Source organism: Sus scrofa, chromosome 2 (assembly GCF_000003025.6).
Source record: "Sus scrofa isolate TJ Tabasco breed Duroc chromosome 2, Sscrofa11.1, whole genome shotgun sequence".
Classification (NCBI taxonomy): Eukaryota; Metazoa; Chordata; class Mammalia; order Artiodactyla; family Suidae; genus Sus; species Sus scrofa.
This window is the reverse complement of record NC_010444.4, coordinates 82,150,291-82,171,379: the sequence shown is the minus strand read 5'-3', so window position 1 is coordinate 82,171,379 and position 21,089 is coordinate 82,150,291. Positions and strand designations below refer to the sequence as shown.

The 21,089-nt window shown below is 37.3% G+C and overlaps 1 protein-coding gene across 3 annotated transcripts in view; it reads right to left on the bottom strand.

The window, feature by feature from the left end:
• The window catches only part of FCHO2 (FCH domain only 2), a 147,128-nt gene that overhangs the window by 77,031 nt on the left and 49,008 nt on the right, over positions 1-21,089 (bottom strand). For 2 of the 3 annotated variants that reach the window (XM_021084438.1, XM_021084437.1), the window contains exons 6-8: positions 17,379-17,483; positions 10,221-10,319; positions 9,387-9,483 (exon numbers count right to left, since the gene is read on the bottom strand). In XM_021084438.1, coding sequence (XP_020940097.1) covers positions 9,387-9,483; positions 10,221-10,319; positions 17,379-17,483 — 301 coding nt within the window. The remainder of the gene's footprint in view (positions 1-9,386; positions 9,484-10,220; positions 10,320-17,378; positions 17,484-21,089) is intronic. The other variant, XM_013994888.2, reaches the window with a different exon arrangement.

Genomic DNA, 21,089 nt, shown 5'->3' with positions numbered 1-21,089 from the left:
GAGGCTACAACTCTATTATCTGTAAAAAGGTCACCACACCAAAAACCGATAAAAATGAAATGACAGAGAACTACAACTCAGATGAGGGAGAAAGAAAAACCCCAGAAAAACAGCTAAGTGGTCAGGAGATTCTCAGCCTCCAGAAAAAAGACTTTAGACTGTTGATGCTGAAGATGATGCAAGACATTAGAAATAAACTGGAGGCCAAGGCGGATAATTTACAGGAAACACTGAGCAAAGAGATTACAAGACACAAAACAAACAAGAAGAGATGCAAAATACAATAACTGAAATAAAAAATTCATTAGAAGCAGCCAATAGCTGAATACAGGAGGCAGAAGAACGAATGAGGGAGGTGGAGGACAGATTTGTGGAAATTATGGATGCGGAACAGAAAAAAGATTGAAAACAAATGAAGAGAGTCTCAGAGAACTCTGGGGCAATGTTAAATGCACCAACATCCCTATTATAGGGGTGCCAGAAGGAGAAGAGAGAGAAAGGGCCAAATGACATAAAAATTTCTGAGATAGTGCACTCTCTGTAATTTTTTTTTTTCTTTTTGCCTTTTCTAGGGCCACTCCTGCAGCATATGGAGATTCCCAGGCTAGGGGTGTAATCAGAGCTATAGCTGCTGGCCTAAGCCAGAGCCATAGCAACATGGGATCCGAGCTGCATCTGCAACCTACACCACAGCTCATGGCAACGCCAGATGCTTAACCGACTGAGTGAGCTAGGGATCAAACCCGCAAACTCAAGGTTCTTAGTCGGATTCGTTAACTAATAAGCCACAACGGGAACTCCTGTAAATTTTTTAGTATGAGAAAGAAATAAAAAGGAAAGGTTGGCAATCCCATCCTGGCTCAGCGGAGACAAATCCGACTAAGAACTATGAGGTTTCGGGTTTGATCCCTGGCCCCGCTCAGAGGGTTAAGGATCCAGCATTGCCATGATCTGTGGTGTACAGTCACAGAAGCCTATTGGACCTGGTGTTGCTGTGGCTCTCATGTTGGGTGAGCAACAGTTCCTAGCCTGGGATCCTCCATATGCCATGGGTGCGGCCCTGAAAAGATGGAAGAAAAAAAAAATTAAAAAAAAAAAAAGAAGAGGAAAGGGAAAAAAATTTCCATGAATGATTCTCACGTGTACTCAAGGCTTGAGAAGCAGTAATGAGGCAAACTTAGGAAACATGGTCTTAAATCAAAGAAAAAGGTCTTTAACCATGACATTTCAGTCACTGTAAAAAACCTAAATTTTCCTCTAATTCTCCAAACACAGCGTATTGGCACTGAAGTATAATCTCCTCCTACATCCAAAATCTGACACTACCTCCAGACACCCAAAACTGAGTCATGTTTTCACTTTCCGTGATCCTGACAAAAACTTCAGGGAGGGGTTCCTATCATGGCTCAGCAGAAACAAATCTAACTAGTATCCACGAGAACGCAGGTTCGATCCCTGGCCTTGCTCAGTGGGTTAAGGATTGGGCGATGCCATGAGCTGTGGTGTAGATCACAGACAAGACTAGGATCTGGTGTTGCTGCGGCCGTGGTGTAGGCCGGCAGCTGTAGCTCCGATTCATCCCCTAGCCTGGGAACTTCCATAGGCCAAAGGTTCGACCGTAAAAAGCAAAAAAAAAAAAAAAAAAAAAAAAAAAAAAATTCAGGGATTATACTCCACTCACTATGATCTCTTTTCTCTGGGAACTTCCCCATTTACAAGTGGTAGAAAAGCCAAGTTCAGACTACATGACCTGGTCAGAACTGACGAGACTAGAAAGATCACCCCAGCCCATGTTTACCTAGATCAGAACTGGTATAGAAAAGGAGCAAAAACCTGGATTAATTCTGAGCTGTGGCTAATATTAATTACTGGGAGGTCACCTTACATGACATACACCTGGAAAAGCAAAGAAGGCCACTCTGCGGAGTTCTCTTGTGGCTCAGTGAGTTAAGGATCGTGTTGTCACTGCAGTGGCTCAGGTACTTAGTGTTCCTTACTAGTCTGAGTTTCCTTCTGCCTGGCTATATTCCTCATTTTGGATCCATGGGATACCTCAGTTTCTTTCGTATAAATTTCCTTTTAAATTCAAATTGATTTAACTTCTTTTACATACTGCAAAAAGAACTAAAACCCCGTCCTCATTCTTATGCATGGGTAAAAATGTAATCTGCTTACTTTTTTACTTCTACTTTGTTGCCAGTGTTTATACATTGAAGATATTTTTAATGGCTACTTCAAATTAATGAACTAAGCTTTCCTTAAAGTCTACTCAAAAGTGTTTAATCTTTACTTCACAATTTAGGATTATTGTGATGATGACCAGTTACTATGCTGTGATACGACTGCACATGTAGTTGGTGCAGGATGTGAGATTAAATGATTTCCGAATCCGAAAAGAACAGCACGATCAATTTTTTGAAAAAAGATTAGGTATAATAAGCTACACAATTCTAATGTGTTATGACATACCTGCTACTATACCACACAAGAAGTACATTCTCTAACAAAGGGGAAGGCAAAGGTTGTCTGTAAAAAGTCAGTAAATATTTTAGACACTGTGGGCCTTAAGATGTCATAACTAGTGACCTCTGTTGTTGTACTGTGAAAGCAATACATAAATGAGTGTGACTGGTCAAATAAACTTTCATGGACATTAATATCTGAATTTCATACTTTTATGGATCACAAAATACTGTTCTTCTTTTGATCTCCCCTCCGCCCCCTGCTGCCCAGTTCTTTGCTTATGGGCCTCAAAAAGAGACAAAGCTCAGTCTGGTTCAATGGCCACATTTTGCAGATTTCTTCTCAAAAGTACATAAAAGACAGTCATTGTCAGGAGGCATATGCATCCCACAGAGCTCAATGCACTGTCCTAGGTGGCCAGGACACAATAGGTGGAGGTCTACTCCTACATAAATTGAAGGTTTTTCTATGTTATTTTCCTTGCAAGTTCTCCTCTTTTACTCTCCTATTTGTGCTCATCTACAGTACCCTCCTCACTAATCATCTATTCTTCTTTTCTCCTTCTCTAGTCATTCCCAATTATTGTCAAATAGAAAAGCCAAGCAATCATAGCAAATTTGGTATAGTTGGTGGGTCTTTGGCCTTCATAGCTACTTTTAATTTTGCCTTCTACACAAGGATTTCTGCCTCTCTGAATTTAAAAAACAAAAACAAACCAAAAAACTCTTTTGTGGGGGAAGTGATAGGAGGCATTATTTATAGGTTTAACATTATTTTAAAGCCTTGAGCGGTCTGGAAAGATGATCGCGAGATTTTAATTTTTTTTAACTATATATTCTACCCTACACTTAAAATAATATACCTAATGTAGAAGATAAAATACTCCAAATATCTACAATAATTAATTTCACATCTAGAAAGTCGACTACAAGATTCTCATTTTCCCCTTTTTGTTTGTGGCTCCTTGCATTTTATGTCTGGGGTTTTTTTTCTATTTGCATCTTCAAGGATAGCATAGTCCCTGGAAGTCCTCAAGTGGAAGCTATAAACCTATATTATCATATAGTGAAAATATAGATAAGCTTTGCAAAAAGTCTTTTATTGAAATATATTATACACTGGCGAACTTTTTTGCTTTTTAGGGCTGTACCCATGGCATATGGAGGTTCCCAGGCTAGGGGTTGAATCAGAGCTAAGCTGTTGGCCTACATCACAGCCACAGCAACACCAGATCTGAGCTGTGTCTGTGACCTATACCACAGCTCATGGCAATGCCAGATCCTTAACCCACTGAGCGAGGCTAGGGATCAAACCTGCAACCTCATGGTTCCTAGTTGGATTCGTTTCCACTAAGCCACGACGGGAACTCCTATACTGGCCAACTTTTTAAGTTATTCTTCTGTTCCTTATAAATGGAAACTTGCTTAACTTTTATGAATTATAGTTAGCATAGAGCAAAATTAGAATGACTATAGGAAAATATAAATATAAAATATTTCCTATAAATAGGAAATTTTTTAAATGTGGATTTTAATCTCCTTTTGCAATTAGAACACATGAGAATGGACAGGAATACTAAGATAATGTCATTAGAACAAAAGCATTCAAAATTAGAAAACATCTGTTTATTCATTATCCTTTCCGACCACAGGTGCTTTGATACTCAAAGCATCCACTTAAGTGGCTCAAATACCAGAAGAGTCAGACAGTATAACACTTAAAAAGTAATAACAAAAACATTAAGGAGGCTTCTCAAAAAATTAAAAATAGAACTACCATATGATCTAGCAATTCCACTTCTGCATATTTATCTGAAGAAAATTAAATCACCATCTTGAAAAAAAATATCTGCACTCCCATGTTCAACACAGCTTTACAGCAGCAAAGACATGGAAACAACCTAAGTGTCTACTGACTGAATGGATAAAGAAAATGTATTTTATATATATGTGTGTATATATATATATATATATGTATGTATGTATGTGTGTATATAAAACAAAATAGCCATAAAAAAAGAAGGAAATCTTGCCATTTGTGACAACACAGATGTACCTTGAGGGTATTATGCTAAGTGAAATAAGTCAGAGAAAGACAAATACTGAGTGATCTCACTTACATGGAACCTAGAAAACAAAAAACAAAAAAACTGGACTTATAGATACAGCAGATACAGCAGATGGGGGGGCCTCCCACTGGACAAAATGGGTAAAGGTGGTCAAAACATACAAACTTTCAGTTGTAAGTCCTGGAGTTCCTACTGTGGTTCAGCAGTAGCGAACCTTACTAGTATCCATGAAGACACAGATTCAATCCCTGGCCCTGCTCGGTGGGTTAAGGATCCAGCATTGCCATGAGCTGTGGCAGAGGCCACAGGTGCGGCTCGGATCTGGTGTTTCTGTGCCTGTGGCGTAGGTCGGCAGCTGCAGCTCCAATTTGACCCCTAGCCTGAGCGCTTCCATAAAAGACAAAAAAAAAAAAAAGTCCTGAAGATGTAATTAATACACAGCATGGTGACTTTAGTTAACAATACTATATTAACAATACGATACCATGTATTTGAAGCTGCTAAGACAGTACAGTCATTCCTCATTATCCAAAGGCAACTGGCTCTAGGACCCCTGCAGACACTAAATTCCAAAGATGCTCAAGTTCCTTTTCTGGCGTAAGGCAGAAAGTCCTCCATATGCATGGATGTGGAAGCCTCAAAGAGAGGGCCAACTGTATTTCTTAAAAGTGCTTATCTCAAGAAAAAAATTGTAACTGTGTGAGAATAGATGTTAACTAAACTTACTTTGGTAATCATTTCCATATATACATATATCAAATCATCATGTTGTATACCTAAAAGCTAATGCAATGTTGTATCAATTATACCTCAATAAAAAGGTAACAACAAAAATGACACTGTGTATAATAAGTAGTATAAAATAGTTTCAATGAATAAAGAAAAGAGTTAAACCCTCTCCAAGTGTTTGATTTACATAGGAGAATTGGAAACAAAGTTACAGGTTATATCTTTCAACATATAACTGAAAAAATATTCATTTTTCAGTGCAAGAGAAATAGGTGAACTTTTATTTATACTAGGTTTTTTAAGAATTAAGCCTTTATGGGAGTTCCCGTCGTGGTGCAATGGTTAACGAATCCGACTAGGAACCATGAGGTTGCGGGTTTGATCCCTGCCCTTGCTCAGTGGGTTAACGATCTGGCGTTGCCGTGAGCTGTGGTGTAGGTTGCAGACGCGGCTCAGATCCTGCGTTGCTCTGGCTCTGGTGTAGGCTGGCAGCTACAGCTCCGATTCAACCCCTAGCCTGGGAACCTCCATATGCCGCAGGAGCGGCCCAAGAAACGGCAAAAAAATAAAAATAAAAAAATAAAGAATTAGGCCTCTAGGAGTTCCCATTGTGGTGCAGTGGTTAATGAATCTGACTAGGAACCCTGAGGTTGCGGGTTCGATCCCTGGCTTCACTCAGTGGGTTGGCGATCCGGCGTTGCCATGAGCTGTGAGCTGTCGAAGACACGGCTGGGATGTGGCGTTGCTGTGGCTCTGGCGTAGGTCGGTGGCTACAGCTATGAGTAGACCCCTAGCCTGGGAACTCCATACGCTGCGGGAGCAGCCCTATAAAAGGCAAAAAGACAAAAAAAAAAAAAAAAAAAAAAAAAAGAATTAGGCCTCTTGCTTTCTTTTTAAAATGTGTATCCCACAGGACTAAAACCAGCTTACAAAGGAACTTATCCACCAGAGGGAGCCCTTACAAAACAGGAGAAAAAAATGTTAACAGCAAAAATAGTATACACAATTAAAGGTCTGAATACATTTCGCAAAATAAACTCCTTTAAGTCCATCAATTCCCCACAATCACATGTGCTTTTTTCTGAGAAACACAGAATGTCCATCATTGTAATGTGCTCCCTCTAGTGCCCATAATCAGAACAAATACATACAAGAAAGAGCTGTAACCAGCCGCCCACAGCAAGTCATCTAGAGAATAATCTTTTCCATTCCACCCCCACACCACTCCTTTTCCCCACCCCTTAGTTAGTTCTAGGATCATTTATTTTGAAAATCATTCACCTATATATACGACATCAATAGTCATCCTGAAACAGTCACCTAATTCTGGGATTAGTAATTCTAGGAATGCCCATGTCATCACCCATCTTGGCCTGCCTCTTAGCATTTAGTTACAGAAATTTCCTATGTGTCTTAGTACATGTCTTGAGATCAGTTAAATTTAAACAATATCTAATAGTAGCTACCTATTAATCAGGGGTGTATTAATTTCTGGAAAATAACATTTATTAAGTACTCAATAAATGCTACATGATTATCTCATGTAAACCTCACAACAACCCAATGAGGTAGGTACCATATAATCCTCACTTTACAGATGATGGCATTGAGGACTATAGGTCTCACTGGTAGTAAACAATAGACCCCAAACTACAGGGCTAAGTTCTAGAAAGTGAACTTTTTCTTGAGATAACTGTAGATTCACATACAGTTTAAAAAAAAAAAATACGGCAAGACCCCTTGTAAACTTTGCCTGGTTTCCTGCAATGAAAACATTTTGCAAATGTATATTGTAATGTCACAAACAGGAAACTGATAACTATACAATCCACCAACCTTACTTATAGTTCTGTATAAGGCATTTTTAACCAGCCAATACACATTTGCTTTTATTCCATCAATACTTCTAAATGCCCTCTGTAAAAAAATTCGGTTGTTTTTATTTCTCAACTGGTCTTTACTTATTATTTAATCTTTACAATGAATTTTAGTGTTCCACACTATTCTGCAGTTACTGTATTTCAGCATCTTCATTCTCTTGAAGTATATAAACTTACTTAGTTCTATTTTTCTTTTCTGGCCACCCCAAGGCATATGGAGTTCCTGGGCCAGGGATCAGATCCAAGCCGCGGTTGCTGCAACATCCAATCCTTAACCCACTTCACTAAGCCAGGGATTGAACCCGTGTCCAGCACTCCAGAAACGTCACTAATCCTGTTGCACCACTCTAGGAACTCCTCACTTAGTTCTATTCTAATTTCTTCAAAGCATAGGCATGAAGGTCAAGGATCCTGAAATTTAATCCTGGTATTCTGCTATGTACTTAGTTTAGGCAAATAAATTAACCTCTTAATATTTCCCTCATCTGTAAAATGGGTATAATAGGACCTACTTCTACTTCAATAAGTTCCTGAAGAGCAAAGTTCGCCTGCAAAGCAGTTGGCATAGTACACACACAAGATGAGAAATCACCAAGACTTTTCTAATAGTAAATCCATCCATTCCAAACTCTCAACATTCTAACTTCACAATATATGCCTATTTGTTCATTCTTTCAACAAAAATGTACTGTTTACACATAAAGATAAAAGTACCTACCTGTATACAGAACTTTTCTGCTCAAGGACACAATTATTAAAATTTAAGGTACAAAGTTCTCTGTTTGATGGTAGAAGTAATACATGACCTGACGGTATGAACAGTAAAGAGCAAGCAGTTCAGGCTGGCTGCAGTGAAGGATGATGGAAATGAAATAATGGAAAGACATTAACCGATTGGGGGAGGCCAGATGCTGAAAAGCCTTTTTTGTGTGTCTTTTTAGGGCCACACCCATGGCATTTGGAAGTTCCCAGGCTAGAGGTTAAATTGGAGCCTCTAGCTGCCTGCCTACACCACAGCCACAGCAACACAGGACCAGAGCCACGTCTGTAACCTACACTGCAATTCACAGCAATGCTGGATCCTTAACCCACTGAGCGAGGTCAGGGATCAAACCCGCATCCTTATGGGTACTAGTCAGGTTCATTACCGCTGAGCCACAATAGGAACTCTTCCTTTCAAGGCTTTGAGTCTAAGTCCAGAATCTAAATTTCATTCTGTCTATAATGAAAAGTCAAAGATTTTAATGAGTAAGCAGTTATAAGTTCATAATCATGTAGCCATAACATCAACGTGCTCTAACAAGTAAAATATCCTAGAGAAGAAACCTCCACTGTGCCAGTATTTAGAAACCTGCTGCTGCAATCAATCAGGTAGGAAGAGCAAGCATGGAAAGAACATTTGAAGAGGAAAAAAAATACTACCATAATTGAATCAATACAATCTGAAACTTAAGAAAATGTGGGAAAAAGGAAGTGAAGATGATTTAGCTTTCAAGTCCTAATTCTGTGAATTGCCCCAAAGAAAAATGGCTCCCAGACTTCTCCACAAAGCACTTACCTATTCATTCCCCTGACTTTCAAACCTTATTTTAACTTCTTTACTGGACTAAATAATTTTTACCTGTGGAGTGAAATAAATATCTTGCAAGAATGTGGTATAACTAATAAATAGGTTCAAGAAATCTAGAAGACTCTAAGTTGCTAAGCAGGGAAAGGAAATGGTACTTATTACACTTGAAACACCATAATTAGCTTATTAAAAGTGAGATTAAGGAAATCTGTGATCATTTGTTTACAAACTAGGAACCAAGATTCCTATACTCAGTGTCTAAAACAGTACCTGGAATACTGTTAGCACTCAGTAAATATATTTGTTGAATACGTATGTGAATGGGAAAAGAAAAAAGCTATTAGATTTTAAGAAAAGTCTCAGTGCTCGGAGAGCTCGATATTCTCTCCCACTCCTTCTCTTACGAAAATGGCCTTCTATTGCTAAATCTACTTTTGAAACTATAAATAATTCTAATATTAATTTAGTAAAGGTATGATAACCACTTTAGGTTAACACTAAAGGTCAAAACAAAAATCGAATATACCATCAAACACTAAGTAAATGATATCTGAAATTGTACACAGATTTTAGATATCTCCCAAGCTCCATTTTGCCATTTTGGAATTTAAAGGCAAACATACTTGTTACTGGATGAGAACTTGAATATGTTTCCTTGCAGAGTTTGTCATCTTACCAGGTCTTTCCTTGCCAGTGCCTTTTGACTCAGAAAATTTTTGTATCAAGCTTTCAACTGTAGTGTTAGCCATGTTATTTATAAATTCTTCATGGACCTATTAAAATGAAATAAAGATGAATTTTTATCACTTTCCATAGATAGCCTGACTGTATTTCAGACAAAACTTACACAAAGCAATCAAAATTCATTACACCAAAATACATATTTTCTGACCCAAAGCCTTTGAGAACTTTCATTTACCTAACACACTCTGTTTCCTAACTTACACTGTTAGTAGAACTGTGGATACAAACCATTATTTACATGCACTCCTTAAAATATAGCCTCATAGCCTTAGAAGTCAAGGCAGTGTCCTGTTTCCATCTTTGAGTGTTTTAGAGACAGAAATCTTATAAATAAAACTTATACAATGATGAAAATAGTTTTAGAACTTTAGTAACAAAGAATAACAGACTTCATCTTTCTCTACTATATTTGAATGCACTCCAAATGTCATTTATTAAAACTCTTTTATATTTTTGTAAAATGTCTAAGCACAAGTTCTATAACTTATTGATGTTTCTATTCTAAATTTTAAAATAGTAAAACCTTAAAAAAGAACTATTCAAAGAATGGTAACTTTTATATAAAGAAGACTGAAGTTAATTTTAAAAATTAAGTTATCCTTGATAGCCAAACAATAAAAAATCCAGGTTATCTTATGTTTAATATACCTAAATACATATTCTTTGTCAGAAACAATGCAGTATCATGTTATGAGTCTGGATTTTTAAAGAGTTATAAAAGAACATAAAATTCTTATGAATCAGTTCAACAAGAGTAAAAACTTACCTGGCCTATTTGCAAATGAATTTCCTTTATAGCATTTGACAAGGATCCTATAATTTCCTTTATGTGAATGAGATGAGTTTCTTCAATATCTTGAAATTTCTGGGTAGCAAATACAAAAAAGTACACAAACACAGAAATAGTGTGAAATCAAAACTTTTTAGAAGTCATCTTAACATAGCTAACCAAATCTAGCAAGTTACCATTACTACAATGTTTCTAGACAAATGAGTCTAGTGAACATAGTAAAATAATAGCATCAAGAAAGTTAACTTTTTGTTATGCAATTTCTCAGGCAAATATGAATTTTTTCAGAATTAGAAGGAACCAGAAATTAAAATCTATAATCATGGTCAGAAAATTAGAAAGAGACCCAGAGGAGAAGAGTGTCATGAAAACCAAGGGAAAAGCATTTCAAAAAATGAAAAACAATTAGTTGGCTGAGCTAAAACTACAGTTTACTTCTTAAGACTTTACAATCTAACCCAAAGACTTTCAAAATGCCTAATTCTTGAAATGTTAATACAGAGTCACCGAAAGAGTCTGTGGTCAAAGAAATCTGGGAAAGCCTGAATATTCTATCTCAGCAATTCTCAACTGAAGGTAGGGATGATTCAGATGACCTGGGGAATGTTTTCAAACTACGAAACATATGATCCTCCATGACTACCTAGGTAATGAGCTGGAAAGAGGTGAAAAAGTTGCCTGGAAAACTCCCAGGTTATCTGATATTTATTCCTGGTGGGGAGACAATGCTACACTTGGCTTCAAAATAAACATACTAAAAACTGAAGAAACACTAAAGTAACAAAACTAGTTTCACTCCGCTAATCCGATGTCTTCCAAATTTCTTTGACCACACAACCCTTTTTTCTTCTTCTCTGAGTATCTATTAATAACTCATAGAAGAATAATTTTCCTCAAAACAGGATTTGGGAAATGCTGAACCGGCCATTTTCAAACAAAAATACAATTGTCATTTCCACTGCACAAATCTGATTACCCATTTTCTTGCCAAATCACATCAGTTCCAAAGAGTACGCTGAAATGTTTGCTATGTTTTCCTGGTTAGTTTATCAAATTAAATTCCCTCACCCCATATATAATGTCCAATTCTCTTCAGCACTGAGTTACATGATCAGAAATCACTAAGCCAAATGATCACATCCATATCTGTGTAAAGGGTCTGAACTTTAAAAAAAAAAAATCTCAATAATGGTGAAATCATAGTTTTGGCAGTAATGCGACAACAGTCTAAAAACTTAAATCAATTTTACTCACAAGGAATGTGAGTTAAAATAGAGTACCTGCTTGTCTTGACTAATTTTGCCAAGTCCAATGAGAATACCAATACTGTAAGATCCTGAATTACTCTTCAGAACTGAGCAGCAAGAACTACCACATGATCCAGCAAATCCACTTGTGGGCATATATCCTGAGAAACCCGTAATTCTACCTTTCTGTTTTTTCAAATTAAATAACTGAAAGGCAAAATTTTCATTGATAGAAAATTAACAAAAGTAAATGCCTTACAAATGAGCATTCCTAATGATTTAAAAGATAAAAGAGAACTTGCTGAAATCTACACTGTGGTTGCTATAGAAATTGAACTTTTAAATTTTTATTTAATATGGTTGATTTACAATGTTGTGTTAATTTCTGCTGTGCAGCAAAATGACTCAAATATATATATATATACATATATATATATATACATACACACACACACACACACACACATTCCTTTGCATCTTTTCTATCATAGCTTATCACAGGATATTGAATATAGTTCCCTGTGCTAAACTGTAGCACCTTGTTATTTATCCATCATATATAAAATAGTTTGCTTCTGCTAATCCCAAACTCCAATCCTTCCCTCCCCTATCCACCTCCTCTCAAGCCTGTTCCCTTTATCTGTGAGTCTATTTTTGTTTCATAAATATGTTGATTTGTGTCATATTTTAGATTCCACCTATAAATCTATCATGCGGAATTTGTCTTTCTCTTTCTGACTTCACTTAGCATGATAATCCCTAGGTCCATCCATGTTGCTGCAAATAGTATTATTTCATTCTTTTTAATGGCTAATACGCCATTGTGTGTGTGTGTATCATATCTTCTTTATCCATTCATCTTTTTTTTTTTTCCATCTTTTGATGGACATTTAGGGTTCTTCCATGCCTTGGATACTGTAAAAAGAGCTGCTATGAACATCGAGGTGCATGTATCTTTTCGAATTCATTATTGTCTGGGTATGTGCCCAGGAGAGGACTGCTGGAGCACACATCAACTCTATTTTTAGTTTTTTGAGGAACCTCCATACTGTTTTCCATACTGGCTGCACCAATTTACATTACAATTACATTACAATTTACATCAACAATGTAAGAAGATTCCCTTTTCTCCACACCCTCTTTAGGATTTATTATTTGTAGACTTTTTAACGATGGCTATTCTGCCCAGAGAGGTACCTCATGTAGTTTTGACTTGGATTTCTCTAATAATTAGCATCTTTTCATATGCCTATTGGCCATTTGTATATCTTCTTTGGAGAAATGTCTATTTAGGCCTTTTGCCCATTTTTCAATTGAGCTGTTTATTATTGAATTGTATTAGCTAGCTGTATATTTTGGAAGTTAAGGCCTTGATGGTCGATCACTGGCGATATTTTTTTCCCAGTTTGTAGGTTATCTTTTTGTTCTGTTTATGGTTTTCTGTGGTATGCAAAAACTTATGAATCTGATTAGGTCCCATTTACTTTCATTTTTATCTATTATTTCCTTGGGAGGCTGACCTAAGAAAACATCTGTATGATTTGTTGGAGAATGTTTTGCCTATGTTCTCTTCTAGGAGTTTTATGGTGACATGTCTTATGCTTAGGTCTTTAAGCCATTTTGATTTTATTTTTTGTGTATCCTGTGAGGGTGTGTCCTATCATTACTGATTTACATGTGGCTGTTCAACTTCCCCAGCATCACTTGCTAAAGAGACTATCTTTTTCTTCTTGCATATTCTTGCTTCTTTTGTCAAAGATTAATTGTTCATAGGTGGGTGGGTTTATTTCTGGGCTCTCTATTCTCTATTCTATTCTGGGCTCTGTATATCTGTTTTTGTGCTGATACTATAGTGTTTTAATTACTATAGCTTTGTGGTATTGTCTGAAGTCTGGGAGGGTTATGCCTCCTCTTTTTCTTTTTCTTCAGAATTGCTTTGGCAATTCTGGGTCTTTTATGGTTCCATATAAATTTAGGATGATTTGTTCTAGTTCTATGAAAAATGTCATGGATGATTTGATAAGGATCACATTAAATCTGTTAGAAATTGAAACTTTTTATCTCATTAGAGTTGAAGCCTCATTTAACACAATTAACTAAACCCTTCTTTAAACATTAAGATTTCCCAGTTGCCATGACATTTCCCAGTTTTCTTCCTTCTCTGGCTTCTCCTACTTGAATTTTATCATCTCTTCCTCTCCCAAACTGACAACAAGGAACTCTCAGAGCCTGGCCCTCACTTTCCCACACTATATCCAAAGGTGATATAACTATGGCTCTGTGTGACGACAAGACCCTCTTTTATAAAGGCCCAATCCCTTATTCAAAACCTTTGGAACCATGTCCTTTAGAATTCAAATATTTTAGATTTTTTAAAATAAAGATAACATGGAGTTCCTGTCGTGGCACAGTGGTTAACGAACCCGACTAGTATCCATGAAGACATGGGTTCGATCCCTGGCCTCACTCAGTGGGTTAAGGATCCAGCGTTGCCATGAGCTGTGGTGTAGGCCACAGAGGTGGCTTGGATCTGGCATTGCTGTGGCTGTGGTGTAGGCCAGCAGCTACAGCTCCAATTCAAGCCCTAGCCTGGGAACCTCCATAGGCCGCAGGCGCAGCTTTAAAAAAACAAAAAAAATTTTAAAAAGATAACATGGTGTTGTTACCATACATCTCATAAGACTACCAGCAGGACCAACAGTGGCATCCATTTATCAAACACTAAAGGAAAACACACATATTCAATCTAAGCAGGACAGAGACTATAAGCAGCCTTATAATAACAGTTCAAGTCAAGTTTTGCTCCCAAATGAGTACTGGAAAAAAACTGGTTTTCACGGCTTTTGGAGTTCAGAAGTGTGGATAAGGGACTATGAACATTATGTCCAGCCCAAATTACTGAGATCCTCCAAAATGTGATGTCTCCACTTAGGTACACACAGCTCAAAATAAACAGGTTCAAAACTGAACATCTGATCCCCTTGCTACCCCCTCAAACTAACGGCTCTTTATGTAGCTTTTGCCATTCATCTCTATCCACACAGGCTTACAAACCAAATCCTGGAAGGGATCTTGAATCCTCTTAGAATTCTCCCATCCACCCTAACCCTGCCATCTCCAAATGCATTCACTTCTGTCCTTCTCCAGGGCTACCACACTGACCCTCATCCTTCTCACCAGACAACTACACTGCCTTCTGGTTTACAGGACTCGCGATTCTCCTTTGGCCTCACCATAGTCCCTTCTTCATGAAACTGTCAGAAAAGGCTTTTAAACTGCAGATAAGATCGTGTCATATCGCTGCAGACAACTTCATCAGTGTTTTCGAACTGCTCTTATAAGAAAAACCTAAACCTTTACTAAAGCCTGATCCTTGACTATCTCCCTCCTTTTTTTTCCGGTCTTTTTTGTCTTTTTAGGGTCGCACCTTCACATATGGAAGTTCCTGGGCTAGGGGTCAAAACAAAGCTGTAGCCACCGGCCTACACCACAGTCACAGCAACCCGGGATCCAAGCCGAGTCTGCAACCTACACCATAGCTCATGGCAACGCTGGATCCTTAACCCACTGAGTGAGGTCAGGGATGGAACCCGCATCCTCATAGTTACTAGTCGGGTTCGTTCCTACTAAGCCACAGTAAGAACTTCTTGACTATGTCTTTAACTTCACTTCTAACCACCATCTCTCCCTACTCAGTGTTAGTAAGGATGTTTTACTTTCTAGAGTGTGACAGCTCTTTTATACCTCTGGGTCTTCATACCAATGGTTCCCAATGCCTGGAAGACTCTTGCCCTAGAATGAATCTTTTTCTGATTCTTCAGTCTCAGTTTTAAATGTCACTTCTCCAAAAAGTACTTTCTAACTCCCTAATCCAAATTAGGTCACCCCTATTATTCTATCTCATGGAAATCTGTTTTTTTCCTTTGTAATACTTAAAATAATTTATACTTTTTATTTAAGCATATATTTCATGTCTACCCCTTCCTCTATTACTATATACTCCATGTAGAGCAGAAAGAATTTGTTTTATTTACATATATACTGTATACACTCAGCCATCTAGCACAGTGCCTATAACATCGTAAGTAAAGATGGATGTACTACGCCTGCACACAAGCAAGTAAGCCTTTCGGTTTTAGAGGTGTGATTTATTCACCACTCTAAGTAAGAAGACTCCTTACAGTCCAAAAGTCAGATTCATAAAGTCCTTCTTCACACTTACATAGTGCCTACCATGAGCTAGGAACAGTTTTAAGTGCTGAAGAGATAAACAAATCAATCCCTGTTCTCACAGAACTTACATTTTAGTAGAAGACAGATAATAAAAAATATGGGTAGAAGAGCTAGTGTGCTTCACCACATTTCTAGTGGCTCAGATATGATGACTAAAAATGATCTAAGAAGGAGTTCCTTTACCAGCCTCAGTACCAGAGTGAAGAGCCTGACCCAGGATGAACAAGAAACATGATAAGAAATAAACTCTTGCTATTGTAAGCTACTGAGATTTGGGGCTTCTCTTTCACCTCAGCATACCCATTCTATCCTCTCTGACACAGTAAAAAAAATTTATGATGTTAGATGGTGCTAAGGAGAAAAATAAAACAAGAAAAGAAGACAAGAGGTAGGAGTGGAAGTTCGGGGTATGATTCATAAAAGGCACCTTTCTTAAATCTAGACCTTTAATTAAGGCTCTAGGAACATCAAATTGAATGTAACTTATCCCAAGCTGATGAAAGACAGACTTTTTTATTGTCTGCCTTTCATTACGAAAATCAAAGTGCTATGAAAACAAAGATTCTTGATAATTTTGTTAACCGCTATATCCTCAGCACTGAGTCATTTCCAGTTTCTTCTTAGGCAGAGATCCAACTTTAAAAGCCCATACATAGGAGATCCTTAGTCGCTAAGGACTCAGCTTTGTCATGGCTGTGGCGTAGGTTCAATCCCCGGCCCAGGAACTTCTTCAAGCTGAGGGCATAGCCAAATAAAATGAAATAAAACCCATTCATTAGGCTAAAAATCAGTAATGTCTTCATCATCTACCAATGTCCTCATTTTCTCAATATTCTTTTTTTTTTTTTTTTTTTGTCTTTTTAGGGCCACACCCGAGGCATATGCAGGTTCCCAGGCTAGGGGTCTAATAGGAGCTACAGCTGCTGGCCTATATCACAGCCACAGCAACACCAGATCCAAGCCGCGTCTACGACCTACATCACAGCTCACGGCAATGCCAGATCCTTAACTCACTGAGCGAGGCCAGGGATTAAACCCACAACCTCATGGTTCCTAGTCAGATTCCTTTCCACTGCACCATGACTGGAACTCCTTGATATTCTTTAAAACATTCTCTTCTAGTCTATCTGAATAAACCTTTATGATATTTTAATTGTTGATTGGTCTTCAATCTCCAAAACAAGATATGTATTTTTAAAACAGCATTATTACAACATCGAAATTGTACATTTTAACATTTCTGAATAATAAAAAATTTTACAACAAAAATTACTTCATATAAGTAATTTTAACATTTTACATCGTAAAATGTTAAATTTTAACATTTCTGAATAATAAAAAATTGTAATAATAAAATTGTACATTTTAACATTTCTGAATAATTAAAAAATTGTAATAATAAAACATTAATTGTAATAAAATTGTACATTTTAACATTTCTGAATAATTAAAAATTGTAATAAAACATTAATTGTAATAATAAAATTGTACATTTTAACATTTCTGAATAATAAAAGTTGTAATAATAAAATATTAATTGTAATAATAAAATTGTACATTTTAACATTTCTGAATAATAAAAAATTTTACAACAAAAATTACTTATATGAAGACAAAACAAAAAATTGAGATTTAAAGTGTTAAAAATACCAACCTGCGCTGTTTCTGTCATTTTCTGTTCAAAATCTGCTTTTGCTAATGCATATTTTTCCACATAGAGTTTATAGGTATCTGTAGCTTTCTTAGATTTAACAGCTGCCTGTAATAAGACAAAAACATTTTGAACTACATAAAATATTTGTTTCCTGATTATGAGTTAATAAGAAATAATAACTTAAGTGTATTTTAAGATGACCTCTGTTGAGTTCAAGATAAACTAACTTTAAAACTTTTTTTTTTCCAAGTCCTCTTTAGTAATATTTTTTGACATGGACACACAATAATGCAGAAATGAAATGCCAATTCTAACTGATAGAATGTGCTTTAAAAAGTTGAAATACTCTCATTTTATATGTCAGAGTAAGATCACACGACCACATTAGTACAGTTTTACTAAAAATCCAATGAACAAAAATGTGACAATACCATCAGAATATGCCTGACACCTCCTTATACACCTTTGAGTCTTCCTTCCTTCCACAACAAACAGATAATCCATTTAATTCCTGATCAGTGACTAGAAAGCTACCTAAAAGCTGAAAAATGTCAATTTTCCTTGATGCTCCTCAGTCTCCATTAAGCTCCAGAAAATCTATAATTTGTTTTTTAATCATTGCCTATTTTTCAAGACTTCTATTTTTTAATTGTTCCTGCAATATTACAGTTCTATTTTTATCAAAGCTACTTTTCAATAAAAATTTAACAATATGTTGTTTTGTTTTGTTTTTTGCTTTTCAGGGCCCCACCGAGGCATATGGAGGTTCTCAGGCTAGGGGTCTAGTTGAGCTACAGCTGCCGGCCTACATCACAGCCACAGCAAAGCCAAATCCAAGCCATGTCTGTGACCTACACCACACCTCATGGCAACGCCGGATCCTTAACCCACTGAGCGAGGCCAGGGATTGAACTTGCAACCTCATGGTTCCAAGTTGGATTCGTTAACCACAGGAACTCCAACCTTAACAGTATGTTAAAAATTACACAGTCAGAGAGTTCCCACATGGTGACATATGTTAAGAATCCAACTCTGGCACTCAGGTAGCTATGTAGGTGTGGGTATGCTCCCCAGCTAGGCGCAGTGGGTTAAAGGATCCAGCATTGCCACAGCTATGGCTTGGGTCACAGCTGTGGCTCAGATTCAATCCCTACCCCAGGAATTTTCCATATGCCGTGGAAGTGGCATTAAAAAAAAAAAAAATAGGCAGTGAGGATAATATGATACATAGGGATATTTTCTTCAAAGACTTCATAAAGGAGAAGTATAACCTATACATAAATAGCTAGAAATTGGTGGAAAGTAACAAAGAAGTAAACATAAATTCTATGGAAGGTAGACATTCAGGAAGAAGATTATGTGTGACTTGCAATTTGGGGCAGACACATGGCTCTCTGACTATTCTCAAAGGATTGATCAATCTGGACACAGAAGTCTGAATGGATGGGATGTTGAAGATCAAAAAGAGAGAACTATAGGATTTCAAGATACAAAGATCTCCACTTTCTTGATAAGCTGAGATGGTCTGCTAAGAATGAAGAAGAGCAGGGTAGTGTTGGAACTTCAGGAGAATGAAGAGAGTTTCAAACCATGGTTGTAGAGGAGGTTGTGCAGTAATAACTACACAAGTGAAAGTATTGCGAAGAGCCACTGATGGCTAAGTAATGCTGAAAAACTTGAAATCTGTCCTGAGCCAATCAAAACCAGTAGGTAATTATCACCAGCCGTGTTCAGAAGATGCATACAGTCCTTTCTAAAAAATCAACTCTGTACTCTAAAATATAACAGCAATTATATATTAAACATATATGTTCTATGCTTTCCTGCCTTCTTAAATAAATAGAGGATGCCACTTTATCTTGAACTGTATCAAAACTATATCATGGATCAAAATTAGTTTTGAAGCCAAAAGATACTAGAATCAAATTCTATCTCTACAATTGACTACCTAGTTGACCTCGTCTTTGAGTTTTATATAGTTCTCATTCCTAAAGTGGAAACAATACCATCTACTTTTTAGAGCTTTGGCACAGATGATATGTAATTTATGTAAATGCCTCCGACCGGGACTGTCATATAGTTACATTTACAAAATAATTAGTATCTGCTATTACTATGGTTTCTAAAAGGAACATCACAGAAACACACATCATTATATTTTGCTGCTGTCCTATTTAAAAGTTACACTGAGCTTTCCAGCCCTAGAGTAAGTGCATAAAATCTACAATGATTTCTACTTTGTTCCCATGGATTTTGTTTTAACTCTTTTCCCATTGTCTAGCCATACGACATTATTTTATACTACTGTTATTATACATCCTGGCCCTTTCCAATATTTAACGATTAGAGTGATAGATATACAGAGTTTACTAACTACATTCATGGGAAACCCAGATAACCATGTTTGTCAGAATTTATTTTAAAAACAATTTTAATGGCATAGTTATCTGGGTTTCTTTTTGGACTTTTTTATGCCAAGAGACTAGGAAGAAGAGAATTTCTTCTTCCAGCTACCTAAATTTTCAGTGTACACAAAAGAAATAAGCAACCCATGGGCCACAAAGTGATTTTTTTTTTTTCAGGGCTGCACCTGCAGCATATGGAAGTTCCCAGGCTAGGGGTCGAATCAGAGCTGCAGTTGCCAGCCTATACCACAGCCACAGCAACGCCAGATCCAAGCCATGTCTTCAACATACACCACTGCTCACAGCAACACCAGATCCTTAACCTGCTGAGCAAGGCCAGGGATCAAACCCGTATCCTCATGGATACTATTCGGATTTTTAACCCACTGAGCCACAATGGGGAAATCCCCACAAAGTGATTTTTAATGACGTGGTCTAGCAAAATGATATAGTCCTACTGGTACCTCCTTCTTCTTCGCTTGTTTTTCATCCTAACACTACTTTCTGTCTCTGCTGTCTATTACATTATTGCCTTATCACTGGCAACAGGCCCTGTCCACTGCCTCCATCTTCTTGGAAGCAAACACAGGCCTTACACCAGCACACCTCCTCTCAAGGGCATAACAGTCTGCACACACCGAGGAAAGAGATAGCAAGCATCCAAACCAAAAGCAGCCCTCCAACCAAAAAAAAAAAAAAAAATATATATATATATATATATATTCACAAACTACCCAGGGGGGCTCTTGCATATAAATAGCACTCTAAGACTACAACAATTGTTCTCTCTAAACTCAAAGAATAAGGAGTTCCCGTCGTGGCGCAGTGGTTAACGAATCCGACTAGGAACCATGAGGTTGCAGGTTCGGTCCCTGCCCTTGCTCAGTGGGTTAACGATCCGGCGTTGCCATGAGCTGTGGTGTAGGTTGCAGACACGGCTCGGATCCCGCATTGCTGTGGCTCTGGCGTAGGCTGGTGGCTACAGCTCCGATTCGACCCCTAGCCTGGGAACCTCCATATGCCGCGGGAGCGGCCCAAGAAATAGCAACAATAGCAACAATAACAACAACAACAACAACAACAACAACAACAACAAAAATAAATAAAAAAAAAAATAAACTCAAAGAATAAGAAAAATATAAGCTAAATGAATAAGCTCAGAAACCATTACAAGTTAAAAAACAGGAGAATTCCCCTGAAGAAGCAAACAATGAAACAGACCTCTGCAGCCTAACAGACACCAAATTCAAAAAGGAGACAGTGAAAATACCAAAGGAATTAAGAGTGGATATGAACAGTAATGCAG